This window comes from Phragmites australis, chromosome 1, assembly GCF_958298935.1.
Source record: "Phragmites australis chromosome 1, lpPhrAust1.1, whole genome shotgun sequence".
In the NCBI taxonomy this organism is placed as follows: domain Eukaryota; kingdom Viridiplantae; phylum Streptophyta; class Magnoliopsida; order Poales; family Poaceae; genus Phragmites; species Phragmites australis.
The window spans coordinates 48,559,119-48,571,647 of NC_084921.1; the positions used below are offsets into that span (position 1 = coordinate 48,559,119).

Genomic DNA, 12,529 nt, shown 5'->3' on the forward strand with positions numbered 1-12,529 from the left:
CCTCTAAAAAAACTCGGTTCACACCCTTCCACGCAGCAAACCCGCACGGAAATGGGCGTAGGAATCGGTCCAGAAGGAACACGTTTTGGGTGCTTATTGGTCACCGACGCACCGCTCGCTCGGTCGACGAAGTATAGCGGATGCAATTTTAACCCAACTGCGGCGCATGAATGAGCACGGCATGGCCCCGCACGGTGGCCTCATTCCGGCAGAGCAAGTTGCCGACTATTTTATAATAGGATTATATAAATACTTATTTAAGAAGAGAAATATAGTTATCAATTGTGAGTCTGGAAGAGCAGGATATAATATTATACATAAATTTATATTTTCTTAGAACAATAGCATTACGTTTTGTTCTACCTTAACTAATCTTTGAAAAAAAATTATAATGAGGGTGTGCCTATATCTAGCAATAAGGATCTCGGTGAGCTCTATTGTTCTAAATTTTGAAACTTCTTGTCGGACGAATTTAAATGTGGCTTGAATTTGTTATGGATATTAATGGGTTGATTCTATTTCTATCCGACTAGACTTGCTTCGTATTGATTGTTTTGCATCTAGATTTGAAAGAATAATGAGGTCGCCTAGAGATGTTGAATAAACGTTTTTTTAAAAAAAATCATCTACTTTTAACGTTAGTCTAAACTTACAGCAAAAATAAACTAACGAATTTTTTATAAGTGAAAATCCTAAATATGCTAGACTCAACTAGTGCACAATCACCAGAATAGGTGTGAAGGTTACTATCCTAGGGTGATAAAGATTATTCAAATCTAACAAAATATATGCAAGAAAACTCTAATCGAAAATCCTGAAAATATTGTTCACTCTCAACTATTTTTCTCTCCAAGCTCGATCATACTTGAGCTTGACATCCACTCTTAATTTCTTCACTTGCAGAGGCGAAGTCGAAATTTTATAAACTTCCCGCGGCACACCATAACCTTAGGTACTCGCCGACAACATCTAGCCACTTAGGAGCTTCAAGCTCCAGGAGTAACAAATGTGACGATAAACTTATTGTTGATGAACTCAAGTGCTCAAGAATAGAGTTTAGCTCACTTGCACTTAATCTTCTAATCTCTTAATTTAACTCACTTTTCTTCTCAAATCTCACACTAAATATGAGTGGGAAGGAGTTCTTTTGGCTCTAGAATATTTTTCTTTTATGCCCCCAGCAGCAGACCCCTCAAAAGGGGTGAGGAGGTATTTATACCTAACCTCTAAAAACTTATCATTATAACCAACAATCAGTACAATCTGAAACTTCCGAATTTACCCAGAACTACTAGGTTACATTAGCTAAACCCAACAGAAGACTCCAACCCAGAACTTCCGCGTAAACTAAAAAGGCCCAAATCAAGAACCCCAACTCGGAGTTAACCCGAAACTTCCGTATTAACCCAGAACTTCCGAGTTCAACACAGCAAGCCCTTAAAAAAGCGATAACTTTTGATCCTAATGTCTGTTTTCGACGATTTTGAACTCCACAGAAAGCTTATTCAGAGGGTTACACATCCCTACTGAATTCATGATCTCAAGCACATTGGATCAAAAGTAGGAACACTCTGAAACCCGATTCGGACACTTCCATACTTTTCGCACCGGACGCCTAAAGTGAACTCTCACTTTGGTTGGTTAGAACTCTTGAGCACTGAGACACGATAAATAGTTCTATGTTGCACCTCTCTTAATAGTATGACAAAACTATACTCAAATTCAAATATAAAACTCGTTTGAACCATTTTGAGCCTTTGAATACCTTCAAGTATTATTTTTTTCTTTCAAACTTAGAGGGTTGCCAACTTTAATATCATATTCACTCCATCTCTTCTTGATTATTTATGTGATTGATGTGATTCACTCGTAGCATTCCAAGACCTTGCACGGTATTGGCATAAAGCCTTCACTCGCTCTTCATCACCGCCTTGATCATTCGATGCTAAGCTATTTACTTGTCCTTTACCACCGGATGGTACATCGCAGTCGAGTCTTGCTTGCCCTTCACTGTCTTGCCATAGAAAATAACTTTGTATTCGACATCTTTAATAAATTCACTTTCTCAAATATGGAGTCTAATCTTTATTCTTCATTCTTGGTATATTGGATTTCAATTCAACTTATGTCTTTTTATGTAACCTAACCCTCAACTCACTTTTAAGCATAAAACACATAGGCTAGTTACTTGATCTTCACAAGTAACTTAGCCTTTATACTTATTGTCATTCTTTATATGGAACATAACTCCACTCATTTTTAAGTACATAGCACACGAGTTGGTCCATAAAACTCTATTAAAAATAGCATACCTTTAGGTATTTGATCTTCATAAGTAACTTAGCCTTCATTCTTCAAGCTTCTTATTCTTCTTATGTGTATCATTAAGATCTCAATAACTTTGATACAATTTTTTGAACTCATAGCATTTTTTACCTAATTCATGTTTAATCATTTATGCATCTCCCATGGAATAACCTAATAACAATTCTCAACAAAATTGTTAGTTCATAAATATTATCCTTAACTTACTCGAACATTACTTAGAGCTCATTCATCTTGATGCATATCTCTTCTCTATGCATCACCTATAGAACAACCTACTAATAATTCTTAACAGTCTATATGTATTGTGATTAATTACCAAAATAACACATAAGGGTTAGATTCACTTTCAAAATTGTCTTCATCCCTTCTATCTGGATGTATCCTCTCACCTCCTTATATAATTATGTTGGAGAGACGTATTGTACCTGTAGGCCCTGAGTGTACCTTTAGTGCCAAATTGAGGTTTTGGATTAAAAAGGTGGTTGGAGATGATACCCTTAGCGTCAAACTTAATAATCAGATTGGATCTTATTTTAGAAGCCATAAAGGGGGTGCGACAAGGTTATCCCTTCTCCCCTTTTGTTCAATCTGGCAGTTGATTGTCTTGCTAAGATGATTAAGGCTACTTAAAAAACTAGAGCTATAATTGGTTTTGTACCTCGTCTTGTTGAGGGTGGTATTGCTATGTTGTAGTATATAGATGATACAATTCTATGCATCTAGCATGATTTTGCCAAAGCTGACAACCTCAAATTGCTACTATACTTGTATGAACTTATGTCTAGTGTGAAGATCAATTTTCAAAAAAAGTGAGGTCCTCATTCTAGGAGGGGACTCCAAATTGCAATAGCCTATACTGATCTTTTTCACTATCAGGTTGGCTATTTTTAATGATATATTTGAGTGTCTCTATCAGTCCTATTAGGCTACATATCACTGAATGGTGAAATTAGAGGAGAAAATCTTTTAAAATCTTGATGTTTGGCAGGGTGGTTTCCTGTGCATTGGTGGTAGAATAACTCTTATCAATGCTAGTCTATCCAATGTGCCAACATATCATATGTTCATATACTTGTTGCCTAAAATTGTTCTGAAAAATATTGATAGGGCTCAGAGAAGATTATTTTGGTAAGGAGAGAGTACCAAAAAGAAATATCATCTTGTCAAGTGGGATAAAATATGCAGACCTAAGAAAAAGGTGGTTTTGAGATCAAAGATAAATGGAAGATGAATGTTGCCCTCCTATGTAAATAGTGGTAGAACCTTGAAACAAGTGATAGCATGTGGCAATTTTTAGTTAAAAATAAATGTATTTGTTCTTCTATTGTGGTGTTTATCCAGCACACATATGATGATTCCTCCTGCTGATCTGACCTTCTCAAGGTCAGACAGTTTTATCCTAAAGATACGAGAATTAATGTGAGGAATGGAACAAGTATCAGATTTTGGGAAGATACTTGGGTTACTCCCAAATCCCTTTCCAACATCTTCATAGTTTTGTATGAAATTTGTAATGAGAAAGGCCATTTAGTCCGGTATGTATATGATGCTAACTAGATCTTGACTTTTAGAAGATGGTTGAACTCTGAGTTGCTGTCACAATGGGATTTCATTCATAGTATGGTTGTTAATGTCCAATTGACTAACTCTAAGGATATTGTCACCTGGACCTTTGAAATAAAAAGGCTTTTTACTGTTAAATCCATGCATAACTGGTTGAAGGGAGATTCTCCTAACCTTTTTATGGGCATATCTGGAAAGCTAAATTCTATCTGAAATGGGAATTTATTCATACTTTGGTTTAATGTCCAATTGATTGCTTCTAAGGATATTGTCACCTGACCTTTGAAAAACAAAAGGGATTTTTACTGATAAATCCATATATAACTCCTAATATTTCTTATAGGCACATTTGAAAAGCTAAAATTCATCTAAAAATTAAAGTTTTTCTTTGGTTACTAGAGCAACATGTTCTTTTGACTAAGGACAATATGCTTAAATTAATGCCAATGGATAGGAGATGGGACATGTTATTGATGTACCCAGCTGAGGATTTGTTCTCATCTCTTCTTCCTTTGTCCTGTTGCTAAATCAGTCTAAGGTATTGTTGCCTTATATATTGGTGTAGATTTTATCCCAAATTGTGCGCAACAATACTACCTATGGATAAAAACTTATTTGCCCCATGGGCAGGATTTCTATGTGATTGGATTGTTATCAATTTGTTGAGCTATTTGAAAAGCCCGTAATAAGGCATACTTTGACAAGAAACTAATTTATGATTCTAATGATCTAATTTTTCATACTTAATCCTTTTTAAAAATTTGGGCACAACTCTTGAATGGCGTGAGCAAGAAAGAATTGTTACGAGGGCGCAAGGCCTCCTCCAGACTGCAACGTAGGTTTTAGTAGTGTAGCATCAGCCGACGCATCCACATCTTCTTCCTAGTAGTCACCTGACAATCTTACCCAGGGATCAACCTGTGGAGAAGGGCCAGACGTAACCGGGTGATGATGATGCAACCCCGTGATGTTCTCATCTTCATGACAAAATTGCTATTTTGTTGCGCTCGTCTTTTGTCTCATGCTCTAATCATGACCGTGCTTGGGCTCTGCTCATATGTATCAGCTGGAGTTACAAACTTAGTTGGGTTTACTCGTTTGTTTCTGCTCTTTCTATTTCTACCCTTATGAAGCTGTAAAGGACTTAGTTATAATACTTGATTATGTTACCATGTAATGGAAATAGGGTTTCGCTATTGGGAAAGAAAAGGTATCTAAATAAAATATTTTCAGATTGTATTACTTTCGAATATTTAAAGAATTTTTTTAATCTGAGGATAATTTCTACGTAGAACATGATAAATCGTCTGGAATATCGGTACACGTCTTATTTAACTCATGGCAATTATGAAATCTACTACATCTGACTAATGACATGCATACGATAGATATATGCCTCTAAAATATATCATATTTTTAATAAATCCTTAACTACTAATTATAAAATCCTCTCGGACTCTAACCTAACTTGCTACGTTTGTTCCTGTACACATCTACCATTGAGGGGAACATATGGCACGACAATCATCGGACTCTAACCCCTTATGGCCCATTTGCACTGCTACCACGATAAATCGAAATTTTAGTAGTAATTGTTTTATCACCATTATTTGGTCTGGTGGTCCGGTTCGTGTTGCCGTCGAACGAGATAAGGAGGCCCCGGAAGCGGCCACCTCGGTGGCCCGGCCGCGCAGCCTGCATGGCCAATGGCCATGGCCGTGAACGGTAGTGTTCAAGTGAGGCTTCTCCACCTCACGATTTAAAAACAAGTCGTCCGTGACCGGTGATGACCGAAGCATACAGGTTCAATGGCTGGATACGTTAGTCGACCTCCACTCGACCGTGTCCTTTCTTGAGACAGGAACTGCATGTCGGCCATTCCACGGAGGCGGCTACAAGAAGGTGATTCTGAGCTCGACTACCGTTACAATTTACTAATCCTCCCTGTTAGACTGAAATTGACATTCTTGTCTGTCAAAGTGGAGCATGGCTAGTTGCCACAGAATGATGCCACGTTGTGTGATCTTCTATCATGGTGATCTTCTATTATTAGAAAACCAATTGTTTAGCATACTGGAAGTATATCCATTTGCTACTCTGGGTACTACTTATTGCTAGGAGTATGTCAGGTTTATGTGGACAAATATATTTATATCTCTATACGTTTTTTTAATATAAATATTGAGTCTTCTCTATATGGCTCACTACACTGACTCTTCTATTTAAATTCATAGGCACAATGGATCAAAAGTCGTTTGCTTCATTAGAATCCTACAAAACCAATGAAGAATCCTATGTCGCTAGAATAAAAACTACAAACAAGATAAACACTTATTTTTTAACCTGATATTAATAAAGGTCTGTTTGGCAGAACTCTCAGTATAGATTTTCAGTTGGAATAAGAAGAGCTCTGCTAAACAGTAGCTTTCAGCTTTCAACTCACTAAGTGAAATTTGTAGGAGTGATTATCTAAAACTTGAATCAGTGAGAGTTCTACCAAACAGACCATAAGTCTCATTCTCACCACTCACCCCGAATTCAAACTTAGCGCAACAGAATTTGTTGTTTTTTTTTTAGTGAATGTAAGACCTTTAAAAAAAATTTAAGAAATATTTTCCTCTAATGCTAATCATGTTGAAACGGAAGATTTTGTATTCAAAATGAAAACTTCACAATCTATCTCCAATTAAATCTTCACCATAATTGGATTCACACCTACTGGTAGCAGAGCAGCCACCGTACCAGTCAACCACCTCCTCGTCCTCTCCCCACCTCTCTCCCCTTCCCGGATCCCATCTTCTCCGAGCTCCATCCTCCCTCCGCACGTCTATAAATAAGGCGCCCGCGGCGCCCGTCGATTCGCGTCACAGGTTCCCCGAGCGCGCTAATCATTCCGCGCGCCGCAAAACCCTAGCCGCGGATCTCTCTCATGGCGGCCACCACCAGCCAGGCGAGCCTCCTCCTCCAGAAACAACTCAGAGGTGTCCTGAGTCTCCGCGCATCTGTTTCCCCTCGTTTCTATTCCTCCTGCGGATTGATTGATTTGGGGTTGGTTTGCGGTATGGTGATTGGTGCAGATCTCGCGAAGCACCCCGTGGATGGGTTCTCGGCTGGGCTGGTCGACGACAGCAACGTATTCGAGTGGCAGGTCACCATCATCGGTCCGCCCGACACCTTATAGTGAGTCGGATTCCCTCCATTGCGCGCACGCTTCCATGCCTTATCGTGATGATTTGCTTGTTTTCTGTGTTGGTGCCATGCCAAATTATGGTGTTTAGTGTGTACATGTGGACCGGAAGCAGGACGGAGAATCTAACTCCGGGATTCGTTGCTAACTGAGGTTGATGTGCTCCTGAATTTGCTTTGCTTGTTGGTTCTTGTAGCGGGTGGCATACCCCTAGCGCAGCGATTGGGCTGTTTAATCGGTGTTCAATTCCATCTCGTTTGATTGGTTCTGCGTGTGTGGGTTGCTCTGTTTAGAGGCTAATAGTTTCTGGTTTTTTGATTTTTTTGGTCATCGCCATATCAATATTTATTCTGGGAATTGGGGCTTGCACGTGCATATCAAGGGAAGTGTTCATGATAGTTTTTGGGATAAACTGTATGTATTGCTGTATTGAAGTTTTGGTAGGAGTGTGCATTAGGCTCCATGCGCGTGCTGCAGGGGATGGTCTTATGGTAGCTTGGAATAGGTTCGTCAACTGCATCATGTTGAGAAATGAAACTGTGTTTCTAGCCGAGTTTGAGTTTGTAGTAGATAGATGGGGTAAATTAGTCAGGAGCACTTTGTTTTTCGTAATTTCATATTAAATAAATTGTGAGACTTGCCACCTGAAGTTACAATTTATTTTCGTGGAGCCATTTGGTGCATGAGCAGAGTTTTTATTGCAGACACCATTTTCCTGCTCAGATTTAGAATGAGTTGGACGTAGAGGATAAACACATTATTTCTAGGTGAATTCACTGGCTACCGATTACTAAACTATAGTATCAAGTAGAAAGGTCGCCACATGTTGTAACTACTCATGGTGTTTTGCCTAGTTGTGCACGGCTGCACGCACAAACCACCCTTGAGTAACTGTGATACTGATAAGTGTAAAGCAATACTAGTTTTGGTAAATGAGTTCAGTGTATATGCACTGTTATAAGTGGTCGAGCGTGTAGGTAGCGGTGCCGCATTGGGGGGGGGGGGTTCTCGACCGAGGAAATGCCTCGGGGACGTCTCTCCCCGCGGGTTGAGTTTTTTTTTTTTATATGCACTGTTATCTCGTTCACAGGGATGTGCTGGTTTGGATGGGGAGAGCATGCAGCATACTAGAGAGTGCTTGAATAGCCCTGCCATTAGCTGAAGTGTGGAAAGCAGCAAAGTAACTTGCATTTGTGGAGATATATTTCACTATATAATAATTTCAGAAGTAGTGTGTGTTTCTAATGATGTGGCAATGTAAGTAAGGTCCTGTTTGTTTCTTACTTCTGGTTTTGCTTTTGTTGCTGTCAGAAGACAGAAGCCAGAACAAAGGGTTCTGGTGAAGTAGCTTCTGAAGAAAATAAATTAAAGCTGAGAAGCTCTCTGAGAGACACTTTTTTGAGGAGTTATGTGTTGAGAAGTTAAAAGTTTGTTATAGAAGCTAATAACTTATTTCCAAAAGCAATTTTTCAGACAAACCAAAAGCCCAACTTTTTAGAAAAACCCAAAATCAGAAGCCCAAACACAGTCCTTAAGCTTGAAATGGAACCTAGAGCTCTCTTCAGGAGTTTGGGTACTTGTGATCAATATATTCCCAGCTTTAATGCATCCTTAGGTATTATATTGGTTCAGAAAAAAAGTTCGGTGTGGTACTTGGCAATTCTTCTGGTTACTCCAGTCAGTCATATATCAATCTGAAATTAAATGTATGATCTGACATCTGAGTTCCGAAAGAATTAACTCAGCTACCACGGTTTGTACTACTAACAGACCTTAAAGAGAATTATTGGTTCGGCGGCCTTGTATTCGTGATGAAGCATTGCCCCAGTGCAGTCATGTCAACAATATTTTATTTATGTTTTGATTAATACACTAATATTAGCCTGCATTTTGCAGTGATGGAGGGTACTTTAACGCAATAATGAGCTTCCCACAAAATTATCCAAACAGCCCGCCATCAGTCAGATTTACCTCTGAAATGTGGCACCCGAATGGTCAGCTTTTCATTAGCATAAAATTTCATATTACTTTATTTCCATGATCCATAATTCTGACATTGCACATAATATGTGGTTGATTGCCAGTTTATCCAGATGGGCGGGTGTGCATCTCTATTCTTCATCCACCTGGTGAAGATCCCAATGGCTATGAGCTTGCAAGTGAGCGTTGGACACCTGTGCACACGGTAGTGCTTCATGTACAATGTCTACAGTACTACCATTTTCTATCCATTTTCAAATTTTATTCTGCGCTAGTACCATTCTATCAACGTACTCTGTACGGAAGCCTTTATCAGCTATTTTACTGCAATACATCATCAAACAACATTCAGAAGTTCATTGATGGATCTGTAAAATCATGTAACTGGTTATGATATGATGTTTTATGACAGCTACTTAAATTGAAATAATTCGATGAGAATAGCCTTAACATCAAATGCATTTTTCCAAGTCTGCTATTCATTATACAATTATGTTTCTAGAACATAATTGAAATCTAATTGTGCATTTCTATCCATTCACTTGAAATATTGTCATATAGCCAGTGTTACCTGGACAGGACACTGGTATCGGAATCTAACTCGGATTCGGCAAAGAAAATTTGACACACGAAATACAACTCGGAATCCGACTCTAATTCGAGGTGTCTGATTCGGCAAAAAATTTTGGACACGGACAACTACGGAATTCGAAATCATGAGCAACTTATGGGAGAGCAACCATATTCGGTGAATTCCTAAGTTTTGGATCCATTATTGGGTCTTGAAGAGTTTATTGCATTTACTGGTTGCCTCCCAGTCAGATGCTTTACTAATAAAAAATTGACATGTATTATTCTTCTGGGTGATGATGAGCAATTATTCTAGAATTTTCCCATCTTCCACTTGATTGGATAGAATGCCACGTTTGGTCCCAAGGTGGAATGATAAAGAGCAGATTTCTTTCGTTTGTCAATAGCTGTGTATGCTTTCGCTAGTTGTTAATTTAATGATTGTTTTGCATTTGCAGGTTGAGAGCATAGTTCTGAGCATTATTTCTATGCTTTCTAGTCCAAATGATGAGTCGCCGGCAAATATTGAGGCAGCTGTAAGTTCACATGACAATTTACTACAGTATTTGGTTTGCACTCGTGAGCCTCTATAATGGCAAAATACTTCATGCTTGTCCCCTTTTTCCCACCACTTCATAGTTGTAAAATGACCAAAGTTCATTTGCATTACTGCAAGATATCATGCCAGTATTGAAAAAAGAAATCAACTGAGTTCTCAAACAAAGTTTGTCTTATTATCCAGTATTCTCAAAAATCAGTGCTGTGTGCTGACTGTTCTCTAACATTTTTTTTATTTACTGGCCAGTATTGAAAAGTTCAATTCTGAGAGATCTCAAACAACTTTTGTCTTACTGTTCTGAAAAGTCATGAATGCATTATCACCACAATCCTGTTGGACATCTCATGCATCTAGATACCCACATATTGTTAAGGTCGAGGGAAAAGTGCCGACCCTGAATATTTTTCCAGATATCAACTATTTGCATTGTTCTTTGTTGCATGGGTGCATTCTTGTGTGTCGCTACAATGGTGTAAACTGTACCCTTTCCTCTTATAAATGGACTTGTTTTTTTTTTTCTGAAGTTATACCTGTCATATTTTCGCACAGAAGGAATGGAGAGAGAAGAGGGAGGACTTCAAGAAAAAGGTTAGGCGCATCGTGCGGAAATCACAAGAAATGTTCTGAATAAAATGGGAGTACTGTCAGGCTGCAAGATTTTGCTGTCAGATCTCCGAATACCATCTGACGCCAGCGTCTTCAAGTCTCCCCTGTATATTTTCCGTTTAGCGTCTGTCCATTGGTGAATAGTGGTTTTGTCTCAGGAAATGCACTGGGACGTGTCGCCTATTCTAAAGGTTCTGCTGTATCGTGTGACTTGGGCTACCAATGATGAGAAACTTGTAAGTGTTGAACTCTATTGACGAACCTTGTATAAACAAACTTCATTCTAATTGGCTATATCAGACATTTAATACATCCGTGAAGGTGTGCAATTGTTCGTGTATCGGAGCAGTTTTTCTGTTCCAGAAAAGTTCAGTCGCTCTGCCCGGTATTTTGTTACAAATCTAAGCATGAGTTGCCGTTAGTGATTCGGTTCCCAATATTTACAGCAACGGGGAATGCGCATTTCTTACAGTGAACTCCATCCTGTAATTCAGTCTTAAATCTTCTGCAGGTACGCGTTCTGTTTATTTGGTTTTAATACAGTCCTTGTTAAATCTTGTAAGTGATTAAATCTTGTAAGTGAGGCTCAACGAAAACCGCAAAGTTGTAGCACGTACATATTGTGCAACTCATGTACTACTGTATTGAACAGAGATTTATCCTGGAACTGCCAATTCACTCTGAATGCAAATCAGGCTTGAGCATATTTCATGTATAAATGGATTCAATCTGATACAGTCTCTTTACATGCACAAGAATACAACATAATCTCATTCAACAAAAAAAAAGGAACCTGAGCAGAAGATGGGGGGCTAGGCAAATAGCCTGTATTTACTTACAACTAAAGACACTTCCTCTAGCATTATATGGGGACTATTGTGTCCAGGTTAAGGCATATTGATGGTATATTAAATAGGTGGAAGTAACAATGAGAGGCACTGCAGTATGCACTCTGCAGACACAAACAAGACTCGTCTAGTTGTGAAGAAAACTTAATGCATGGACAGGAAAACACCCACAAACATATAGTAACCCAGAATACGCATAAGCTAATTCACACAATGCTAACAGCGATTGGAGGTAATTGTGAACTAGCCAAACAGCTAATCAGCATCCGAAATCACCCGACAAGATGTGCACTGAAATTGGTAGGTATCAGCCATACAGGTGCAGGCCCGGGAGCTAGCCTCAAATGTGACATTTCGGTCAGGATTGAGGTGGGACTTGGGCCGGGTCGGGCCGGCCCGATCCGACCCCTTCGGGCTTTAGGCCTTTCGGGCCGTGCTAGGATAGCCCGATAAACTGTTCGGGTCGGGTCGGGCTGGCCCAATCCACCTTCAGCTAGGTCCAGATTTAGCCCGAATGCACGATGGGTCTTATCGGGCCGGGCTGGCACGGGCCTAGCACCACCACACTCCACCGTGCGTGAGGGCGCGAACCCATTTTTTATCGGGCCAAACTGCCCATTGGGCCCCATATCAAGGCCCAGCCTAGCCCATAAATTGGGCCGGGCTGACCCGGCCCATCAGTGCTCGGGTCGGGTCGAACTTAAGCTGCACCGGGCCGTGCTGGGCTCAGGCCGGCCAAAAAATACGGCCCAAAGTCCCAGCTCTAGTCAGGATAGAGGGTACTCTCCACAGTTTAACCGCCCCAAATCCCAATAGGGAAGGAGAAAACTAGGCAGGCGAGTCCATGGCCAGGCCACTAAATGATGTCACTTGCCAATACCGTGTCGC

At 39.7% G+C, this 12,529-nt stretch overlaps 1 protein-coding gene across 3 annotated transcripts; it reads left to right on the forward strand.

Moving 5' to 3' along the window:
* Nucleotides 1–6,612: 6,612 nt before the first annotated feature.
* On the forward strand, nucleotides 6,613–11,105 carry LOC133924160 (ubiquitin-conjugating enzyme E2 7-like). 3 transcript variants are annotated; one of them, XM_062369596.1, is made up of 6 exons: nucleotides 6,613–6,872; nucleotides 6,969–7,071; nucleotides 8,975–9,072; nucleotides 9,163–9,263; nucleotides 10,087–10,164; nucleotides 10,712–11,105. In XM_062369596.1, the coding sequence occupies exons 1-6, from the start codon at nucleotides 6,821–6,823 to the stop codon at nucleotides 10,778–10,780; spliced, it is 501 nt and encodes a 166-aa protein (XP_062225580.1). In that variant the 5' UTR covers nucleotides 6,613–6,820; the 3' UTR covers nucleotides 10,781–11,105. The 3 variants fall into 3 exon arrangements, with proteins under 3 accessions (XP_062225580.1, XP_062225572.1, XP_062225564.1); XM_062369588.1 differs by having other exon boundaries at nucleotides 6,614–6,872; nucleotides 10,740–11,105; XM_062369580.1 differs by having other exon boundaries at nucleotides 6,617–6,872; nucleotides 10,737–11,105.
* The last annotated feature ends 1,424 nt before the right edge of the window (nucleotides 11,106–12,529 follow it).

Bases quoted from the DNA above. Each gene is read 5' to 3' on its own strand.
- LOC133924160 (XM_062369580.1), top strand. From the start codon at position 6,821: ATGGCGGCCACCACCAGCCAGGCGAGCCTCCTCCTCCAGAAACAACTC. The intron at 6,873-6,968 runs GTGTCCTGAGTC...TGATTGGTGCAG, and splicing joins CCTCCAGAAACAACTCAGAG to ATCTCGCGAAGCACCCCGTG. The intron at 9,264-10,086 runs GTAGTGCTTCAT...TTGCATTTGCAG, and splicing joins GTTGGACACCTGTGCACACG to GTTGAGAGCATAGTTCTGAG.